This window comes from Cotesia glomerata, linkage group LG10 (assembly GCF_020080835.1).
Source record: "Cotesia glomerata isolate CgM1 linkage group LG10, MPM_Cglom_v2.3, whole genome shotgun sequence".
NCBI lineage: Eukaryota > Metazoa > Arthropoda > Insecta > Hymenoptera > Braconidae > Cotesia > Cotesia glomerata.
In genome coordinates this window covers 15,623,773-15,648,518 of record NC_058167.1, presented here as the reverse complement: position 1 = coordinate 15,648,518, position 24,746 = coordinate 15,623,773, and the positions used below count along the sequence as shown (strand labels likewise).

General features: G+C 27.9%; 1 protein-coding gene across 4 annotated transcripts; it reads left to right on the top strand.

Moving 5' to 3' along the window:
- The first annotated feature begins 746 nt into the window (after positions 1–746).
- Positions 747–24,727, top strand: LOC123272645 (rho GTPase-activating protein 20-like). 4 transcript variants are annotated; one of them, XM_044739580.1, is made up of 8 exons: positions 748–1,208; positions 20,290–20,508; positions 21,271–21,656; positions 21,727–21,853; positions 21,950–22,614; positions 22,683–22,981; positions 23,041–24,458; positions 24,700–24,727. In XM_044739580.1, exons 1-7 carry the CDS (start codon positions 873–875, stop codon positions 24,438–24,440), a joined length of 3,432 nt encoding a protein of 1,143 aa, XP_044595515.1. In that variant the 5' UTR covers positions 748–872; the 3' UTR covers positions 24,441–24,458; positions 24,700–24,727. The 4 variants fall into 4 exon arrangements, with proteins under 4 accessions (XP_044595516.1, XP_044595515.1, XP_044595514.1 ...); XM_044739581.1 differs by lacking the exon at positions 24,700–24,727 and having other exon boundaries at positions 747–1,208; positions 23,044–24,470; XM_044739579.1 differs by lacking the exon at positions 24,700–24,727 and having other exon boundaries at positions 23,041–24,470.
- Positions 24,728–24,746: the final 19 nt, after the last annotated feature.

Genomic DNA, 24,746 nt, shown 5'->3' with positions numbered 1-24,746 from the left:
ACTTATTAGAGTAACAGGTGGTTGCCATTTTGATATTATTATTATTATCATTATTTGCAAGATGAAATGATAATAATAATTATATTTACATATATGTATGTGTGTTAAATCAGTTGGAAGATAAAGGATTATAGTAAGATTTAACTGATTTAACTATAATCTTACTACATATAATTATTATTTATTTTGCTTTTCTTCGCTCCAAGTGTCGATCTCGTTTTGACCAACTGAATTGTTAAAAAAAGCCAGTTGAAAGAGTAATAAGAGTAAAAATTTAATTTTAAGTATTCGTATAAATACATTAATGGAATGAGTTATAGAGTGATTTTCGATACAAATGGTAATCATTGGTGATTGTGACAAACATGGGGATTACTGTGTGTCATCGTGTTGTGCTAGCAGCAACAACAGCACTAGCAACAAATATGTATAAAAAAAAACATCAACTGAAGATGAAGATCAAATAGATGGAAGAGTAGGAGCTAGAATTCCTCATATTTTAATTTTTATATCAATGTTAGTGTTTGTGTTGATGTTAATGGTGGAGTTTTAGTGGAATAATCTGCTAAAGTGGAGTGGTAAAAGATGAGTTTTAATTAAATAAAAAAAAAAAATTAAACAACCTCTATCTGCAACAAATCTAGCTTCAAGGAGTTCATCTCAAATAAATAAATACATATATTGTATATGTCAAGTGTTTATTGAAAATCAAATTTATTATTTTTAATTTTTTCATTTGATTATATCAAATATATAATTATTACTGTGTAAAAGCCGTGTTAATGGTTATTGTTAATGTTTTTGTTTTTATCGTTAATAGTGTTACTATTTATTAGTACGGTTACTAAAATTTTTTGAAAATTGTCTTATTAATGATGACAATGTTTGGTACTCTTGTACAGAGGTTGACCTCTCCGGTTACCTCGCCTACAAGCTCACGTCGCAGATTAAAGTCACCCTCTCGGTGGGAGATACAAAGTGATCCTGAAGATGATTGTACAAGTGTACCAACTATTAGAAAATCTCGCGCCAAACATTTGTTGGACAAACGTAAAAGTAAAAGTCGTGCCCGTGGTTTAAATGTTGGTGAACCTATGATATGTACCAATACACAGAATGTCGCTGGCTGGTGTGATGTTAATTCTATTGCTGGGGGATTCCCATTAAGAGGAACCAAAAGCTTAGGTCGACTGGATGGCTTCAAAGAGGTAAGTCATTATTCACAATTATTTTTATTATTACAAATTATTATTGTATTTATAGATATCAAATGAGTGACAACATTTAAATATCGGTAATTTATTTTTTTATTAATTTAATAATAACAGAATAATTATGATGGTACAGGAGTTATATGCCAGCCAGCCATCTCTTAAGCTTGATTCGACGTATAGTATCCCAACCCAAACCAGACCAGCCCAGCCTGATCTGAGAAGGGATCGGATCATTGTCCGCATCGGCTCAAATTGCAACGGATCTTCCTCAGTTTATCTCCTTCAAACTCGTTTGGCACAACTCTTAACTCTTTTAATGTTCTCAAGAACATACATTTTTCCGATGAATAATTTAGCCCTTGACTCAAATCTATCGAATTCATAAATGTTAATAATTTCTAATTAATTTCAAAAATTAACGACAAACGTACATATACAAATTCCTCATTTTTACTGATTTACTTTGTTTCATTTTTTTTCATTTTTTTTCATTTTTACTATACGATAGCATAATTTTATCTGGCTATTTAAAATTAAAACTGCAATATGTATAAGTCGTGTACGAAGATGATGGAGTTCATATTCTAGCGTCACGCTACCCAATAATTGTCGATTGAATGCTATATATACATATATATATATGCATATATACATGCGTGTACGTACATATTGAGAATAAATTTCGAAGCAGTTAGTTTATTATTGTATAGCTCGTCGTTTGCTAACTATGTATACATAAAAGACTAAAAGTTTCAACTCTTAACATGTTTATACATATACACTCACATAAACACAACAGTTTATTCTTACTGTATAATTTTTTTTTTTCTTCAAATCTTATTCATTCTTAGTCGATAATTTTCTCAGCCATTTTGCCAAATCATGACGACCTTCAAGGTTAGCCAGTACACCGATTAACTACAGTTAAAAAAAAAATAAATAAAAACGAGTAAATAAGTATACCTCCGAAGAATAAAAAAGAGTATAAAACGTAAAATATTTTAAGAGTAAATAATACCAAAGGAATTTTAAAACGAAAAGTATAAATTCTTTACTCCAGGCTCCAACATACTATTGTCTCGAAAAATTTATTTTTATATAATTTTTTTTTTTTTTTTTTTTTTTTCTATTATCTTATATTATTCAAATATGTTATTTACACGTCTAAAATAATTTTTTCAGTCGTTATAAATCGCATCTCCATGTGTTTCGCTTAAAATTATAGATGAGTTTGATATTAATTTGAATTAATTTATATTAGTCATCGAACGATAAATGTAATTCATTTTCTCTTTTTCATCTCCTATTTAGTTATATTATATATACTTTACAATAACAATAACTCTCAAGTAATGATGAACACAATTTTATTTCAATTTACTGAATTTCTCTTACTATTGTCAATGAATCTTGTTTTACTAACTCAGTTAACCTGCTGGGTCAGATATAAAACATTATATTACTTTTTATATATTGAAGAAACTCGCTAACAGCTCGTGTTTATCTTTATATTTATGTACATCATTTTTATATTACTCACATTTAATTCATAATGCTTATGCTTATACTTACAACTATTTTACTCCATAATTGTTAGTAATAATAATAATATTTCTACTCGACACAGAGCCCTTTGCTTCATCTGTTCTCATTAAAAACGAGTACGACTTTCGTTAGCCTCAATCTCTTGTATATTATTCGTACTCAAATTATTTTCTGATCGTTTATATTACACGCTACATTTCATTAATTTATTGATTCATGTTTCCAATTATATTATTCATTACATTTTACTAGTTAAGCTCTAATGAATTATGATTATTACGACAATTTGTAAAAGTTAGTTGACAGAGATTATATAGGCTTTAATGGTGGTATATATATATATGTAATATTTAAACCACGAGATTCTCTATGATCGAGTTTTGACCGATATTTGTTAGTTTCATTTTGGTATCAACATTACTAATAGCATATTATTGTATTCTATATGTGTATATTTAAAGTAGTTGTTGCGTGAAAGGCACTTCAACAGAAAAATTATGAAATTATTTTTATTGAAAGATAAATATATTAATAATTCATTACCAAAATTTCAGATCAATTGACCGCACCGTTTTTGAGTAATTAATTTTCGAAATTGCATCTTTTACACGTAGAGGTATAGAGAGATGGTAAAGTTAGTATGAAATCTTCCGTACCACTCAAGTGGGCCAAAGATTTCATACTAACTTTACCATCTCTCTATACCTCTACGTGTAAAAGATGCAATTCAGAAAATTAATTACTCAAAAATGGTGCGGTCAATTGATCTGAAATTTTGGAAATGAATTATTAATATATTTATCTTTCAATAAAAAAAATTTTATAATTTTCTGTTGAAATGCCTATCACGCAACAACTACCTTAAAGAAAGTATCAGCTTCTGATCCATGAGCCAAGTCTTAAAAACTTGAATAAACATTTAGCGTGCGATGTAGTATATGTATATGGTATAATATTATATACTAATGGACCAGACTCTGGGACTCATGGACTCTTGAGAATGCCGTTGGTTCCGGTTCTGATTCATTGTCGCCTCTCATATATATATATATATATATATATATATATATATATATATATATATATATATATATATATATATATATATATATTCATAAGTCTACCGCTAAGGATTAGAGTCGCGTAGGTTGTATTACCCTCTCATCTTTTCACTTGTATGCTTCCGAGTTGATATTCAAGTACAAACCATGCACAGGTTTTACTCTCCTCTCTATTTTTTTTATTGCACGACTCATGATGCGAACCATCAGAGAGTACTATACAATTGAAATAGTAATTTTTGTATCATTGTTCATTAAAACACGACATTGTGTTGTATACGATTGTCAAGATAATTTAGTGGCGCCAATATATAATTATTATTAATTTTTATAGCACAAATTTAAAATACAATTTTGTTTAATCTTTTATTATTATAAAAGTATTTTTTATGTATGATAAAATACTTGAGTTTTACAGGGTTAACATTTATTTGAAAAACTTACCAGCTCATAAAATTGTCATTAATAATTTCTTTTTTTATAATAAGATTTAAAGATTAAAATAAATTGAACAGCATTTACAAGCTGTAATTAATTAATTGTTACGTAAATCATAAAATAGCATCTAAGTTTTCTTTTTTAAAAAATAATTATTTTGAAAAATTCATCGTTAGTGCGAAATGTCTACAATAGAAGAGGTGTTTTGATTAGAGTATATACAAAATATCTAAACAATTTAAATTAGGTAAATTAAGCAAAAAAAAAAACGTGCAGTAAATTATGATGTTATAATTTTCCCATCGTATAATATTATCCACACACATAACACATATCATTATATTTTTTCAGTGGTGAGATTCAATTGCGGATTATGGAGATAAATAGACATGATAATGAGAATAAGGAACAATGAATTACCAATACACGCAATTGACTTATTATAAAAACGTTAATATATATTATTATACTCTTTTTTAATTTTCAATGGAATCCATTGAGGTATATAGTTTATGTATTATAAAGAATGAAGAAAAATTAGACAATAATTATAACATTATTTTTAAAAATATTATCTCAAATGAAAAATTATAATCTTAGCTGGTAATTTAAATCCATCATCATTTTAATAATCATAATTTTTGTTTGTTTAATTTTTTTTTTTCTTTTTATTATCTTTATTATGTACCATAATGGACTGTTATTTTTTTAAAAAAATAATTTTTTTATCCGTACAAATTATATTCTATATACTTATACGTATTAATATAAGCGTAAACATTGTACATAATGTTATTCGTGAGCTGCACCTGTGTTTAATATAATATACATATATATATATATAATTTTATTGTATTCAAAATATACAAAGTGTTTGGTATTGTAGCTTTTGGCATAAGTCGAGTAAAGGGGAGAAGGCGGAGAATATGGAAGTAGGGGAGTAGAGATGAAGAGACCGGAAGAAGGCTCAGGCAGGATGTTTCACTGGATGTATATTGTCTAAATGCGTACAGTACCACGGTTTACACCGGAACTGTGGGAAAACTTGTTACTTGTTACCGGTTACCTGTTATATTATACTTTTCTAGCTTTGTTAGCTCTGCTGCTATACGCTGTAAGGTGTAATACGCTTGTCGTATCGGTACACTCTACGTTTATCTGCTAATTACCTAGTATATCATCTAGTCTAACGTATTAAGTCTTCTCAAGTCATCTACCAACATTCTTTTGGATTATCATTATCTTTATATATTGTGAAAAAAACACGGGGGCATGAATAATTTATTTATTTTTCAAATTATAAATACAAATGTAAATGTAATTAATGATAGAGAAACGCTCATATATTGTATGTTTATAAGGTGAGAGAAGAATATCTTTAGGGATATTATTGTCTCGCCTGCAATGCGAAAATCAACCAAAGATTGCGTGTGTATATGCTATTTAAACTTTAATTAATTAGCACATTCATGTGCGTAGCTGTTATTTAAATGATCTTCATAATACCTCGAGATTTCAAAACACAACCCCATACCACCCTATACCTCATCATAAGTTATTGCTATTATTCATTAATGCATTAAGATTATTTTTTCTCATACTTGAGGAGATCCTAGTATAGTTGTTATTAATTTAACAACTAAAAAAATTATCATAATGTTCAAGTACACATCATATGTACAGGAAGCAGATTTATGATTTTTAAAGATAATTATATTTTTTACCAAACAACCCATCATATAACATCCGTCATTTGCGATAATGATTAAAAAAACATAAAAAATTTTTTAACATGTTGATTGGCATGACACATACACATGACACACTCCATACACTCACTCAGCAAGATACTACTAGTTTCTATATCTCTAGTTACGCATAATATCAGGAAGTATCTAATTTTCTTATGAAACGTCCTCTCAATGTAATAATATATATATATATATATGAGTATATGTATATACGTTGCCTCCTCTTGGTTTGCTTATGTTATGGTGTTGATATTACTGTTATTGATCTTTTTAATTTTTAACTTCCCGCTAAGAAAATCGAAGATTTTAAAAAATCGGGAAGTTATTGTTTTCACCCCGTTTTGCAAAAATCGAGTTTTCATCAGATCTCGACGTTTGAAGGTCACAGGAAGCTTCCCTGACTATCCCCGTGAGGTTGTCACGGTGTCTGTATGTATGTATGTGTGTGTGTGTGTGTGTGTGTGTGTGTGTGAAAGTATGTGAACCGCTTATAACTTTCGAACGGCTTGACCGATTTCATCGCGGTTGGTGCCATTCGAAAGGGCTTGACCAAACTTAGATTTTGAAAACTATTTGGACCGATTCAGATCAATAGATTTTGAGAAATCTTCAAAAAACTGAAAAAAAAATTTTTTCAAATGTGGTTTTTTTGGAATAACTTTTAAACGGCTTGATGGTTCAATTCCAAAAACTAATCAGCTCTTAACCTCAAAAAACCACGTCGATCGCCACCAGTCCGGTCAAAATCGGTTGATTCGTTCGAGAGATATCGTGAACGAAAGAAAACCGAAAAAAGTGTTTTTTCGGAATAACTCCGAAATTCCTAGCGCGATCAATTCAAAATTTGAGATTCTTTGTGAGGCTTGAAAAACTGCGTCGAATGAAATTCAAATGATTGAAATTAAAATTCAAATTAAATTAAAATAATATACGATGACTTTCACAATTTTTTATACTTTTTAACAATAAAACGGCTTAAAATCATAAAACATAATATTTTTCGTGATTTTTCTCGTTTTTACTTCCAAAATTTATTGAGAAAAACTTATGTTATATGATAACCTACTCCCAATACGGATTGCGGGGATGGGTGTTAACAATGAAAATTTTAAATTTACTAGCTATAGTTCCTACAGACTTAATTTGGTAGTAGTCTTTTATTGGTCATGTAGAGATAATCTCAATATGGATTTCAATAAATTCTACTTCCTTTTCTGTGTACAGAAATAAAATTTGATAGAACCTCAAGAGAAACAGGAAATTCCAGAAATGGCCTTCAGGGTCAACCGATTTGAATATTTTTTTTTCTTAATAATTAGATATCAGCTAAAAACAAATTTCGCGATAATTGACTTCATGTGCTGACTGTGTCAGAGAGATGTGTAGAAAAAATAGAAAAAATGTTCTTGCTTATAAACTAGGACTTTTTGAGACATGAAATTTAGGATAAGTCTATAGGGTTTCAATGAAATTTTCTAAAAATTTCCTTACAAAAATCGTCTCTCTGGCAGCAGGGGAAAAGTCATTGTAAAGTTTTCAAAACTTAATATTAATGATAGTTATTCGCAGTCAACGGACTAAGAATTTTACATACATGCATGGAAATAACATGTTATTTTTGTTATTTTTGCTGATCACATAACCGATAAATTTTTCTTATTGCGAGATCGCGGGTTTTCCAAACATTTGATATATAAAAAATAAATTTGGCTAATTATTTAAATAGAATTCGTAAAAAACATGTTAAATTTATTTTATATAAAAAATTCATGTCACTGAAAAAATTTTGAATAACAGAAAAATTCTTCGCATTTGAAGCTAGATAGATTTCAACTTGACTTATGAGACTTACAATAACTTTAACTAAAACTTTCAATGCTCCATTTGGAATCTGTGCAAATCAAAACAATACTCCAATTAAATTTCAAGTCTAGATCTAAAAATGCAATTCTACAAAGCGCTCAGCGAAGCAAGCGGGTAATAGCAAATTAATAAATAATAGATATAATCGCATCAAAAATTTTTACAGTACTTCCGACTACATTAAAATCAGTTTTCAACGCTGTTATTGGAATTGTGTGCTATATGACATAAGTTTTTCTCAATAATTTTGGAAAGTAAAAACGAGAAAAATCATGAAAAATATTTTATTTTATGATTTTAAGCCGTTTTATTGTTAAAAAGTATAAAAAATTGTGAAAGTCATCGTATATTATTTTAATTTAAGTTGAATTTTAACTGCGAATAACTTTTAACCGAGTTGACTTAGCGAAAAATTATTTCAGACCTTTTTTGTAGGCCGTTCAATTTCCTACAAAAATATCTATTTATTTTTACTACACAATAACTCGTTGAGATACCCTCAAAATTCTAAAAAAAAAAAAAAATAATTCCCGTGTTATTTAAATGACAAATCAAAAATCACCATGTGACACCTCTAGATATTTATATTAAGAGTTCAAACTCTTAATATAAAATTCTTCACAAATATAGGTATACAAATACATGGAGTGATCATATACTGGTACATGATCATATATTGGGGCTTTTACCTTACCAGAATTTTTTTTTCGTCATCTTGGACGATATTTTCGCGGTAGCTAAAGAAAAAAAAATTCAAAGTTTTTTTTGACCCACCCTAATATATATATATATATATATTTTAAACGAGAGTTTAAAATGGAACGACCTAATTATTCCTATTCGCGCAAGCAACTTGTTCTCGATGTCAATTCAAAATATTCAAGTATGTTGATTGCTAATGCATCTGTAGAAACATTTTCTGAAACCAATTTGGCCAGTTACTTTTTTTAATCTAAACCAGTACATTTTACATGCTTCTTTTTAACGTCACCACCAATAGAAAAAAACCAAACAGAGACAGATTGTATACTTGATCTATAATGTATTTTTACTGTCTCCAATCAATTAACGAAAAATCTTTATTTATTTATTTATTTTTATTAATTATATAACTGTTTTGGAGGATACTTAATTTTTTTTTATCATTGTATATATTTACATAAAATAATTTACATAAAATATATTTACATAAAATAATTCTTGAGTCAAGATATATTTTCTTGAACCAATAATTATATCTTGGCTCAAGAAATTCATTTTCTTCAAATTGGTGTTCTTGGTTCAAGATTCTTGCACTTGAGTCAAGTTAAATTTTTTATCAGTGTATATTATGTAAAAATACATGTGTATATTTATTAAATGTAATGACAACACAACAACAATATCACTTTGTTAAATAACACACAGATCGGCCTTGATAGTTTGCATAAAATTACAAATGCTCCAACTTTTATTGCACACCAGTAAGTACCGTGAACGCGGTAGTGTTCTACTGTTGAGTGAAAATTTTTCGTGAAATCATAAAAAAATGCGAGCACGCTGTTTTATGTATAATATATATTATATATCTTATGATACGGTTTAAAAATTTTGATGACATCCTGATACCATAATTATTTTTTTTCTTTATCTTTTTTTCCTGATACATGTGTAATACATATAATGATGTCGCGTACGGCACACCGGCACCAATATCACTATACATTAAGTAGTAGTGTAACTTGCTTATTCCTCATCTTCATTTCTTTTTCTATTTCTCTTTTTCTCTTTTTCTCTTTTTCTCTTTATAATACTCGGTGACTGGACCGCTAGGTCGATCAGGAAGGTCGAGGTGACTAAGGTGAATGAGGTGGTTAAGATGGCTGAGGAGATGACCGAGATTGTACTACCTCTAGATTTGTCTGTAAGTTTGCTGATCACACACATATACGCCCGTGCGCGCACATTTTTTATTATCTATTATTATTTAGATATTTTATCCTAGCAATATTTTCTCATGGCAAAAACTTCTCATCACGGTATCGAGAGTATGAGTTGGTCTAATAATGTCGAATAAACACACATAAAAACCATGATAAAAAGGGCCATTTTATTGTTGAAGATATATAAGTACACAGAGAAAGAATGGTTCACTTGAACCAAGAAAATATTTTTCTTGCTAATTATTTTCTTGGGCGAAAAAAAAAAATTTTTTTTTGACACAAGAAATTTCACTTATCCCAACAAAATTAATTATCTTGCTTGAAGAAATACGTAACTTGATCCAAGACAATTTATTAGAATCAAAAAAATTTTCTTGTCTTGAGAAAATTTTTCTCTTGCTCCAAAAAATTAAATATCTCGATAATAAATTTTCATTAATATTTTTATTAACAAACATGTCAAATGGGAAGATGAAATAATATTTAACCATTTTCTTTCATTCAATATGTATAATTGCGTGCTAAAATAATCTAAAATGGGTATCAAATATTCAAGAGAAAAATTTTCTCAAGGTGAGAAAATTTTTTTCTCAGCTGAAGTAGATGGCGCTGCTTCCCTAAAGTATTTAAAAATTTTGATACAATATAAAAATTTATTGTATCAAGTATTTATGATAATTTGAATTAAGAAAAATTACTTCCACCAAGAATAGAATTTCAAGAAAAATTTTTACTTCGACCAAGACAACTTCGGTCTTCCTTCGGGCACCCGACAAATTTACTTGAGCCAAGAATTTTATTCTCCAGTCAACAAATCTTTTTTTCTGTGTATTTTCGTAAATGATGATTAATTTTCATCGGATTTATTTATGCTGTGATAAATTTTGGTTTGGAAAATTATTGTACTTGAGATATTTTTGTATGAGAAATTTTGGCTAAGAAATTTTGACATGGGTAATTTTTGCGGATTAATAAAAGTGTGGAGCCAAATAAAATGTATGTAGGTCTATCTTGAAACCCGGAAACGCCCTGGAACCCTGGAATTTATATTGCATACTTTCACAAGATACTATAACTACTAAAACAACTAGCCCATACTTAATATAAACTGCACTGTTCTCGTAGTAGTTTATAATATTTATACTACTATACTTTACTAGTATAAAACAGTAAAAAATAGTAGAGAACATAACAAGATATAGGATAGAATAATAGGAGGGAATGTAATGTGCTAATGTGTATGTTAATTGTGGACATATACGCGCAAACAGTTAATGAATTTTTCTGGTATTACCGATTGTCGATTTTTTTTTTTTTTTTTTTTTTTTTTAACTTTTTTATTTCTATCGTTGATTAAAAATGATAAAAGTAATTTCCAAAATGTATTGATTTTAAATAAATGATTGTTGTTATTGTACGCTAGTATAAGATATCTGATTAACTAGTAGATAACAAAAACTAACTCATTGATGATTTAGAATAGTCATTTTTCCATATTTGATTACTGATTATGGTTTAAATTACATATATTGTTATTGTTGTTGTTGTTATAATAATAATAATAATTAGCATTTATACTATTAGTAAAATAAGTAAATGGGTTTATAAACTTTTAAACTTTAGGATAAAACAATGACGCTCGATTTGATAGTTAATAGAATAGTTATTATCCTGGAAACGATTAAGTGTTAAAGCGATGGGATGTTGGATTATTAGGTTTTGTCGTAGCTTTATAGAGTTAAGCGTTGATATTAGAGAGAATGGGATTTCTTAGTGCTGAAATACAATCGTCCCATTAGCCAACGATTCCACTTATATGTTAAGACTCTTATTTCTCATTTATATTTACTTACGTATTTTCTTCTTTTCAACTTTTCTTTAATCTGCTGCTCTCATAGCTTTATAATAGCACATATATTTTTATATAAATACACCATGCAAGTATAATCTCTGCGGACCAGACCAAGTAATATAATAGAGGCGGGATATAATTAAATATCAGCTAGTGATAACATTTTATTATCTACCGCCTCCTACCATATGTTTATCATCTATATGTAATATGAATAATAATAATAACTTTGATTTTTAAATGACAAAAATAAAACATTTCTTTTATTAAATTATTATATTTTTTAAATGCTTTTAAATGCTTTTAAATGCTTTTAAATTCTTCAAATTATCTAAAAAGTAATGACTGCAAGACAAAAAAAAATAAATAATTACATTACAGATACTCGTAATGTAGTGTAACTTTTTTATCATTTATATACTTACTTCTATTACCAAATAATACTGATGATCAAATGACTGCCTTGTTTAAAATTTCCAATAGGATCCCATCAAAAGCGACAAAAGCCACTTAGAAACCCATAAATTTTATTGGTTTCTAAGTGGCTTTTGTCACTTTTGATGGGATCTTATTGGAGTTTTTTAACAGGGTGATGAGATAAAAATAACTGAAATAATAATGTGTATAGGATAATATTAGCCATCAAATAGTTTTATTATTTATAAATAATAACTACTAATTATTTATTTATTTATTTATATGTACTTCTTATACCGTGGTACGGTAAAAATTTCAAATTACAATGTATGTATAGTGTAATGTGAAATGCCTGACACATATCTACATCTACAGTCAGAGCCACAATCACCGCACCTTACTATGTCGTGAATCGTAGTATAGTAATGCGAATTTAACACGCGGCCTCTAGATAATCCAAACTGCTATAATACTATTATCTATTATATATATAGTAAACTTGTTGCTCCATCTTAAATCCACTTATACTCATCCGCATTCCATGTTATTTTTTTATTTTATTTATTCATTTATTTAAGCCATTCTAATCATTTTATACAATATCAAAAATCAAAAATCAAAAATCAAAAATCAAAAGAAAAGCTTTAACCCCTTTTTCTATATGTTTCCGTTGCTAATTTTTATGTGAAAAAAAAAGAAATAAAATAAAATAACGCAAGTAATGAGAAGATTATTAAAGCGATTACACGTATCGTGTAGTAATTTTAAGGGAAAGGAAAAAAATAAAAATTCTAGACAAGTTGCGTTAAGATGAAACTGACGTCTTGTTGGGCAGTTAATAAAACCCGCGTAGAATGAACACGATGAAGAAGCATCAGCGGGCGGTCACCTCACCGTTGGAATGTGCGGTCACCACCATCTAGTTTTATTATATATTCTTACTCTTTTGTCGTCATCATCATCATCATCACTACCATTCATTATCGTTATTATTTAAACTTAATCATTGTCTTATTTTTCTTAAGTTTGAATTTCAATTTTAAAACTTGTAATGCATTAATAATTACTGGCTCTTTAAAAATATATAATATAATATAATATCCTTTAAAATAGTAAAACTAATTCTTTTGTTAGTATTAAAATGTATCATAAACTTTAATAACCTTGCACTGATTAACATTATTTTTAGTAAATTCGTCTTTTCATTAGTTGTTTTTTGTTTTTAATTTTTAATTACATGCTCGCATTTTTATAATAATTAAAATGTTGTAAAATTCTATTTTTTCAAAGAATTCCTTTTCAGGTTACTTTTAAAAATTCTCATGGTATATATAGAAAATTAATAATAGTAATTTTAATTTATATACGTTCTTGAGATTCGTGTTAAAAAAATTTCCGCATGCGAATACATAAGTTGCATTGTGAATGGTCTCGCAAGGTTAGTCATGCATGTACGTTGTCCTCTAAATATGTACTATTTTATTGTTGTTATTATTATTTTTATTAACACCATATTATTTCATAGTGCTTAGTATAGAAATCGGTCGAGTTTTTTTTTTTTTATTAATAAAAATTCATACCACTTAAAATAAAATTATTTCTTATATAGTTAACATTATATATCTTCGAACGTAATAATATTGATGATTAATTGTACAATTAACTTAGTTTCAACAGACAGAAAATGAAAATTGAAAAATTTCACGTGTTTAAAAAAAACAGCCTTTCAAACAGTTAGCCTACACAGAGGTTCATTAATTAAGTTTAATGCATATAAATACCGTAATAAACTCATTAGGATATATACACAATTTACAATGAGAGTACTGTATAATATAATATGTTGAATATGTTACATGAGTAGCATAGTTGAGTACACGTTCAATGTATTTTTTCTTCATAATATAATACTTTTCTTCTCTCATAAGAAAGATCAGTTTAGTTGGTCAAATACAATAAAATTCGATTAAACTAATATGATAGCATATTTACTTGACATTTATCTCCGTGTATAACACAATTTTGCTTATCGCTAAACAATTATCAAATAATAAACTTGAAAAAATGATTTGTACGCGCAGCCCCGCATTTGCACCAGCCAAATATAACAGAATAACAATCTTAAACTTTAGAATATCACTATTTTAAATTATCATTGTCATTATTTTTTTTTTTTTTTTTTTTTTTTTTTGTAATTTAACAATTAATAATATATAATCAAATAAAAATTTTTGGTATATATAATACATGATAATTTTGTTTAAGTATTAATAATAAGTTTATCGATACTAATCAAATATTAATGTATACTTGTATAAATACATAAATAAATAAATTTGTCTAGCGAATCTACTAAATCTAGTGAAAGACTATAATACACAGTAAAAAATGTTGTGTTAAATACCGTCAACACAAAATTAGTGTTAAAATTCAACACATTTTTGTGTTAAAATGACACAAGCTTTGTGTTGAAACAACACAAAAATTTAACATTAATTTTGTGTTGACGTTATTTAACACAGAAATTGTGTTGATTTTACACAATATTTTTTACTGTGTAGATGATAAAAATATAAGAAACTAAAATAACTAAAGATGAGTCACACTATAGGTTAGTATAAGCTAGTATAGGAATTTAGTAAGGATATTCTGACCATTTCAGGCATTCCACCAGGTCATAGTTCTTAGGAATCAAACAAGATTGACAAGATTGACGACTTTTCCGAAACACATACCACGTATATATACATATACATTTCCATATCTCAACGTACGAAACTCACAACTACTCTAACTTGTCACTTAATTAAATACCAGTAGCAGCACCATTTGTCAAATATTTCATTTATTTTATTGTGTTAATAAATAAAAATAATCAAAATTTCAATCATTATAAATAAATAAGGTCATTGACTGGGCATCTATGTAACATTTTGTTTTTGTTTTTTTTTTTTTTTTTTTTTTTTATGTCTAGTTATAATCGAAAGAATACCAATAATACCGTACATTTAGTACCGGAAGAAGGAATTTAGTTTTTATGGAAAAAAAAAAAAAAAAAAAAAAAAAAAAAAAAAAAAACACACATATAATTATAATATTCTATATATGCTTTATTTACAAAAAAAATAAATATGTTATTGAATTAAATATAAAAAGTTTGAATATATATTTAATTTTTTTACACTCTCCTTATATATCTTTATGAAATAAAAAAAAAAAAAATTAATTAATTATGTGAATTAGCTTGTTTATTACTGATATATAAATAGTATACTAATTAATTAATATCTGCATTGTATTGGTAGTCTTAATGGTAGTTAGGTCCTGCTGATGGTGGTTAATTCTATTAGTAGACTACTCAACTGTTTCCCCTTTTTATCAAGGACATCCACTCGTATCGGAATCTTTTTATATTATTTGAGGTTTTTTTAGCTTTATCTGAATCTTTAAATATATCCCTCCATCTTTGAAAGTGAATTCTTGAAATTAAATAAAAGAAAAACTGGGTATTATATGAGATAAAAACATGACAGAAATTTAACTTATAACTTATAACCTACGCTTAGAAAATTTAAATAGGTATTGTTTTTTTTTAATCACAAGCTTGTTTATTTTTTATGAAAGATATTTTTTTTACTATTTTATGCGAAGAGTTTAATATGGTCATCGCTATCTTCGTATTTAAATAAATATAATACATGCAGGCATAATGTATAGTGTGTATATGGTATAGTATGTTAGTGTGTTGAATATTTACTCATTTCCCAAATGCCGAACACCAAATACCAATATAAGACTTAATTTGCGATCCTATTATTCCTGTCAACGAGATGGTTTAGCCATGCAATCAGCAAATTCTAATGTAAAAAAAAAAAAAAAAAAAAAAAAGTAAACATAAGAATGAATAATAAAAAAGGAAAAAGAAAACAACTGATTTATCATCTCATAGTTTTTATTATTTTTTATTTTTTCATTTACTTTAGCCTTCCTCCCAATCCATTAAAATTTTTTACTCACTTCATAGCTGCTTACTTGTTTGGTTTCTCGAGTGTTGAGTGTTAGGTGTAGCTTGCAATACATTTAACAATGAATCACAGTCAAGATAATCTATTATTGTTATCATTTCTTTAATTATTATTTGTAAAAATTAAACAGCTATTTATACTATTTTGTCTTTTCGTGAGAAACTAATTTTTTTTGTAAAGAATAAGTAGCTTTGTGTATATATTTTTTTTATCAAAGAGTGTCATTATTATTATTATTTCATTGTTTCTGAATTATAATTTTAATTTAATGTTCGATATGCTATTAGATAAATACTGAAGTTAGATGTCGGTTATAAAATGGTGAATGGGTAATGATGATGATGATGATGATGATGATGATGAATAATTAGTGAGTTACAGATATTTCTTACGTAAATATACTATAATTTATAAATATTATATTATATAAGAAAGAAGTGATAACAATGTTTGAGTTTTCATTTTGTTTATGATTACATTACTTGAATTAAAAAAAATAATATTAAAATAAAAAGATATATTGAATACCTTTCATTATTGCGGCATCTTACCGGCATCTATATATTACAATCACAGAGGTCTATCCTATCCGATCAAGTGTTTCACATACTCATGTACCTGTCCGCGAGTATTACACCATGCATCCAGAGATCATGACGAGCGTTATCTATCTATTTATCTGTATATCTATCTATGTACATATAACTGAGAGACTGGGGGCTTGTATAGTCGTGATACTACTACTCACTTGTTAAATTATTTACCTGTTGAACTAAATGGTAACTTGACTGTATATATGTATAGTATGAGCCAGTACTGCATATTTTTTAATGTAAGAGACAGGTGCGTATATTGCGTATATATGTATAGTGTACTGGTAATATTTCGTCAACCGCTATGAACCTCCATGATTGCAAGACTGTAAGACACTGCAACAGCAATTTGTCCTTCTATTTTATTTCTACTTATATACAACAAACAGCAACAATTATAAGTTTATCATACAATTTATAAAGCCTTTTATTCTTTTACGAGTTTTATTTTTTGTCTAAACCAACACAGTTCATCTACAAATCATCGATTATAATTTATATATGAGTATATAGTAATTCGATTTGATGGTATAACACAAAATAAGAGAAAGAAAAATAAATACTTTCAAGTTAATCCAAACTGGTATTTTATTTTCATTTAATATATAATCTATTCAGTTAAAAAACTTTCTATTTGAATTCCTAGTAATCTACTTGACATTTTGTCGTGGGAATTTAAACTTGAACTCGTCAAAAGTGTTATGATTTCTTTTATTTATTTTATTTTATTAATTGATCGTATATATGTTGTTCTATTGAATTAAATAATTGTATATACAACTGTCATTATATATTATTTGTGATTCGTGCTATGAAAGACAATTTAATTTCCGATTAATCGAATGCGTACATGATGTATGATGTATAATATATAATACATGGATGTATGTAGATGGTGAAAGTGTGCAAACACCCAGCAGCTATTATTAATGCTCGACCCCCTACATATATAAAAGCGGTGTTGTATAAAACCGTGCGACAATAATGATGATGGAAACGGGAGAAAAAAAGAAAAAAAAAATTGGAAAAAGTTGGTATAAATATATGTACATAAATACTACAAGTACAAGGATAAAAGTGAAAGATAGCCATAGGGCAGGTTGTATACTTACGAGTACATATAATAATGTTCGCATCTTCATGACACGGTTTAAATTAATAACAAATTATATATGCACAATGATCAGAATTGGAAAAAAAAAAAAAAAATGATAAATAAGAAATGCCTTGAGGGATTGTTGCTTAATAAAGAGAAAATATTAATATGTTTATTGCTCTGTTCATATATATTAAGTAATACCTTACTATAGAGCACACAGCTAAATATATACAATCGCGTGCATTAATTCGGGTAGGTTTTTATGATTACAGTTTTTTTGCCACTTCTAAATTTGGCCGTTTCTAAATTCTAAACTTTAAAATCTGTAAATTTAGCCGTTTGTAAATTTAGCGAAACGTAAAAAACAATATCACTAAAATGAGAAAAATATAAATAATTTCAAAGATAATTTATGCATATAATAAAATTTGACAAAAGAAAAAACGTCCATGTAAAAAAAATAAAATTCCTAAATAAAGCTGTTTGTAAAATCAGCGAGTTAAAAACTTGGAATTATTAAAATAGCGCTAGCTTTAAAATAGCCGAATTAAAAAAAAAGAATTATTAAAATTCTTTAAAATTAAAATGTTAACAGTTGAAAAAAAGAAATATTTAAAAAAATGAAATTAAAAAATTGGAAAATAATAAATTTAGCCGATTGAAAACCTCGCTACGTGAATTTAGCCGATTCTAAACTTGGAAATTAGTAAAATTAGCTGATTCTAAACTTGGAAATTAATAAAATTAGCCGTTTGTAAACCTCAGGATTCAAAAAACTAGCCGTTTCTAAACTTTGCGATCATAAAAATTATATCATTTATAAACCTCATAATTTATTAAACAATCCTATTATTATTATTATTATTATATGAGAGGTTTCCACCTATATACTGACTCATCAAGACATCTTTGGAACCATCAACCCTTGAAACTTGAAATTTGGGAGGAATATTCCTTTTAAAAGGAATATTTTGTTTAGTTCAAAAAAATTATAACTTTTATTCTATAGCTGCTATAGGATTAAAATTTGGCAAAATTATTACTTAAATGTTTTAAAATTAGTTTCTTAGCTGACCTGTACTCGACAAAAGGAATATTCCTCTCAAATTTCAAGTCTCAAGGGTTAATGGTTCCAAAGATGTCATGATGAGTTAGTATATAGGTGGAAACCTCTCATATAATAATAATAATAATAATAATAATAATAATAATAATAATAATAATAATAATAATAATAATAATAATAATAGGATTATTTAATAAATTATGAAGATTATAAATGATAATTTTTATGATCGCACGGTTTAAAAACGGCTAATTTTTAGAATCCTGAGGTTTACAAACAGCTAATTTTATTAATTTTCAAGTTTAGAATCGGCTAAATTCACGTGACGAGGTTTTCAATCGGCTAAATTTATTATTTTCTAATTTTTTAATTTCATTTTTTTAAATATTTCTTTTTTTCAACTGTTTACATTTTAATTTTAAAGAATTTTAATAATTCTTTTTTTTTTAATTCGGCTATTTTAAAGCTAGCGTTATTTTAATAATTCCAAGTTTTTAACTCGCTGATTTTACAAACGGCTTTATTTAGGAATTTTATTTTTTTTACATGGACGTTTTTTCTTTTGTCAAATTTTATCATAGGCATAAATTATCTTTAAAATTATTTATATTTTTCTCATTTTAGTGATATCGTTTTTTACGTTTCGCTAAATTTACAGATTTCAAAGTTTAGAATTTAGAAACGGCCAAATTTAGAAGTGGCAAAAAAACTGTAAACATAGAAACCTACCCGAGTTAATGCACGCGATTGTATATAGCAAATATTTGATTGACTAAAATACTATAACATCAACACATTTTTTTTTTATTTTGTTTCATCTTATCGTAGATAAATTAAAGTAAATAACTGATTTGAATTTCATAAACGTGACACTTTTTGTCATTAGATTATTGTTAATGAAAAACAAACCTATATTGATTGATTTTTTATTTTTATTTTTACTTTGTTTTATCTGACAACTGACTGGTATAATTACGAGTTAGATTGATAAATGAATCATTTTTTTCTTCGTGGCAATGACGGTGATGTTGGTGATACTATATTTTCATTGCACATTATATATTGACTGTATTACTATTATTCCAACGGATGTATGGACATCAACACGCGTAAAACAATATTCTTATAAAAATATTTTGATTAAAAAAAAAAAAAAAAAACAAAAAAAAAACAAAAAAAAACATCATTAAATTAATATAATAATTAATTGTGTGTTGTACTATTATATATGTTGGTAATAAAAGTAAAAGTAAATTACGAATAAAAATAAAAATTAAACTACTAAGTAATTAATTAATTAATAAGGATGATCTATTCCCGTTTTATATCACTGTTTCAAAAATTAAAATATCTAGTGTTATTTAAAATGAATTTTTTTTTTAAGATATTTATAACGACAATTATTAAAATTATTGTACTCAATAATTATAATTTTATTTTCAGGTTCAAAGGCTCGCTGAATATGAACGATACTTAGGTCAAGAAGCACGTACACTAATAGAAACCAACAGCACCAACAATAAAAGTAAAAATAAAAACAACAACAATATAAGCAGTGGAGTAGTTTTTCAACGTGCTCAGCTTGAAGGTGACCTTCATCGTATCCAGGAACTATTTCCGGGCGACAACCTGCGTTTACATGAGCGAGATGTTCTCACCACCGTAAGTCGCTAAATAATTTTAATTCTACCTATTATTTTGTTTTATAAAAAAAGAGAAAAAAAAAATTTTTTGAAAAAGAAACAAAATACATAAAAAATATACTAGTCGGAGGGTAAAATGAAAAAATTAACTCTAATTGCCGTTCACGTAATCTTTTGTACGGATTATTTGTCGTGGCAAAGTTAAAGTTTCTATCGTTTCCAAGAATGAATCTCATGTTTTTGCGATTGCCACGTGTACATTTTATCCTATATTCTTTTTCTTCTTCTTCTTCTTCTTCTTCTTCTTCTTCTTCTTATTCTTCTCCATCTTGCATTAAAAGTCTAAACCGTGGAATTTAACTAGTACTGAACCGATGAGAGACACCACTATACGATACTGTAAACAACAATGATAGCAACAAAAGGTCTAATACGTATAGTATGTAGTAAAAAAATAAAATTGAAAAAGGTATCTGTAAATTAATGGTTTCTCGGGCTTTTTAAAAAATTAATATACCATGACCTATTCTCCGATCAGTTATAATTAATACCTTAACAGATTTAAACTTTATATAATCGATCACCCTTTCCTAAAATACATTATATTTAAAATTTAAATAAACATAATACTAATTATGTAATTTAATAGTAATTTATTAGTAATTAAATAGTTGAGATTATTAACTCCGTTTTACAATAATTATGTAATAAAATATTGTCTTATATATATATATATATATATATATATATATATATATATATATATATATATATTTAACAGAAAATGAAAAGCTTGATACGTAAGAGAAATGGAGGAAATCCTGGACGACTTACTCGGGCATTATCGCAAAAAAATCTTCAAAATATATGCAGCTCGCCAGCGCCAAATCCAACGACAAAGTCACCACCCCGTAAATTTTTTTTGGAAACGCCGGTACAATTTACCACGGGTATGCAATCTCAAGATCGACATCTTTTTCTCTTCTCGGATCTTCTGTTGATTGCCAAGGCTCGAAGCGGTGGAAATTTTAAGCTAAAACAAACGGTTAAAATGAGCGAACTTTGGCTCACCAAAGAACATATTGAAGATGTTTCCGAGTCAAACAAGTCTCAGGAAACTAGCTTTGTTCTTGGATGGCCTACTACCAATGTTGTTGCAACATTTATGTATGTATTTTTAAAAAATAATCAATAAAATATATCTTAATAATATTTATTAAAAAAAAATTTAAAATAGGACCGCAGCAGCAAGAGACTTGTGGTGGGGTCGTTTGACAGAGCTGGTGCGTGAAGAAAACCTCAATGAGCCACCAAATACAAATATTCAAGTGGTGTATCATGACAATGACACTAACACGGAATACGTAAGTACAAATATTTACTTTTTTATCTTATTATTTAATGATGATGATGATGATGATGATAATAATAATAATAAATGTTTATACTTTGTTTGTCAGTGTAAAACAATAATGGTAAGCTCAGAAATGACAGCAGGAACGTGTGTTCATTTGGCAACCCGGCTATTGGATCTTCAAGGTAATTTTCAGCTGTGGGCAAGAACGTCTATTGATGAAGCCCCTTATCCGCTAATTGGTCACGAGAGGCCTTTTGCAATAAAGCTCTCTAATTTGAGGCACACCCTTTCTACAGAGGAAGGTTTTGATCTTGAACACTGCAACAAAAGCGGTCATGATACCTGTCACTTTATTTTACGGCCTATTATAAAATCACCAATTAAAAAAAATAACAAATCAAAAATTACAGGAATCTTAAGACGATCCCTCTCGTTAAATCCTAATATTTTTGGAGTTAATTTATCAAGATTAGACGATAATGGTTTACCAAAACCAGTTCTGGTGATGTTACAACAGTTATTTTCCAAGGGTCCTTTTACTCAGGGAATATTTCGTAAGTCTGCAAACGTGAGAATTGTTAGAGAGCTAAGAGACCAAATAGAATCAACTGGTGATACAAATTGCCTTGAAGATGCACCAATAATAGCCGTTGCTTCGTTATTAAAAGATTTTTTACGATCACTGCCTGATCCATTACTAACTTTTCATTTATTTCCACTGTGGATGGCCAGTTTGGAATCGAAAAATCCTGTACAGACTATTAAAAGGTACAATAATAATAATAACAATTATTATTATTATTATTATTTTAATTTATATAATTTTTATGTTTTAGTATTATTGATCGACTACCGAAAGAAAACTATACTCTTTTATCTCATTTGGTATGCGTACTTCATCATATAGCCCGACGATCAAAGCAAAATTTAATGTGTGCAAGTAATTTAGGTGTATGCTGCGGGCCAAGTCTTCTTTGGTCATCAAATCCAACAGTTAATCAAAGTCGTGCCATTCCAACACTAACTGAGATGCTGATTCGTCACTGTGAAATATTATTTGGAGACGGTGTCACTCTGTTATTTGGCGAGGAACGAAGTGACAGTGGAGCTGAAGAAAGCACCGATAGTTTACACTGTGAGTAATGAAAAAAATAATTAAAATAATTAAAATAATTAATTATTAACTTGTTGTAGCAGGTGGACTTTCATTGGATAGCTTGGATCTAACAGAACCACCAAGAAAAGATCATATGTCATTATCACGTGACTCGGGTCTTACGCTGTCAGATTGTCAGCTCTTTATACCAGAATCACCAGTTGGCTCTGAAGATTCAGTAGTAAATGTTTCTAATTCGAGTTATGAAAAATCATCATCATCATCATCATCAACATCCACTGACAAAGATAAATTTCAAATCAATAAATCTAGTTATATTCGTATTTACACCGGATGGGAGGATCGACTGAATAGTTATACTACAAATATAACAACAACAACAACTTCCTCCTCTAATAATATTGTATCTGCTGCTGCTGCTGCTGCTGCTGCTACTAATCATAATCAAACTTTTTGTGATGAAAAATTAAATTATCCAAATCCAAATTTTCAACGACAAGACTGGTTACGTGCCCAACTTAAACGTAATTCCAGAACAAAACTGGAAGACGATCAACGAAAGGAACGTTTTGATGACAAAGATATATTTACAAGAGATTATTTACGTCAAACATCGATAAAAGAAAACGTTGATAATTGTAAAGATATTTCAGTATTTAGAGCGCAACAACATAATGTTAACTCGTGTCTCAACAGCAATACTCCCAATTTTAATCATGATTCTTCAGAGAAAAATTCTAATGGTGATTCGACAATAATATTATCAGAGCAACGCAGTCAAAGTTATAATTTTAAGAAAGAAAGATTTGATTTTAAAAAATTAAAAGGTGATTATGAAAAATTACCGACAGTATCTTCCCAAAACGGTAGCTATCATTCAAATGCTGATTTATATGAATATAAAAAAGTATTGACTAAACACGACATTAGACTAGAAAATAATAATAAAAATAATAGTAATAGTAATAATAATAATATTTATGGTAATCGTGAGACAATAACAGAAATTTATAGTTCACGAGAAATCAAAGACATGTATAAATTAAAACAATCTGAAACAATAAATAATTTTTGTGATGATCATCCTGCTGCTACTGCCACTGCTGTTGTCGATGATGATGATAATGATAATAATGATGAGGATGACGATGACGACGATAATGATGATGATGATGATGATGATGATGGTGATGATGATAATGATGATGATAATGATAACGATGATGATGATGATGATGATGATGATGATAACAACGATATACGTACTTGGCCTGATACTCCACCACCACTTCCACCTCGACTTCGACATTTACCTCCAGTACACATGAGTCTTGAGGATCGACATAAAGTTGCCGGTAGATCACGTTCATTGCCACCTCCACCTCCTTATCGCCCTCCACCTCAACCGCGTGCACCTATAACCACTAGACATCTCGGTTATCCTCGATCAATTATCGACGACGAAAGTTATGTATAAATAATATAAAAACCTTATATAGATAGATAAAAATTTTATTTGGCTCTGGAACCTAAGCTCCATCAAAGCCATCAATATTTAAATTACATTGGTTTACATAGGTTACAAGATTACTTAACTGATTAAAGGTTTACAATTAGATTTAATTTCAAATGTAATAAAATCCAAATAGATCATTTAATACAAACAATTAACTTAATTTAAAGTCATAATAATTCTACAAGAAAAAATATTTAAATAAGATCAAAAATATACTTATATACTTTGTTCTTTATTCATTTCTTCTTCAAAAAAAACTATCCAAAC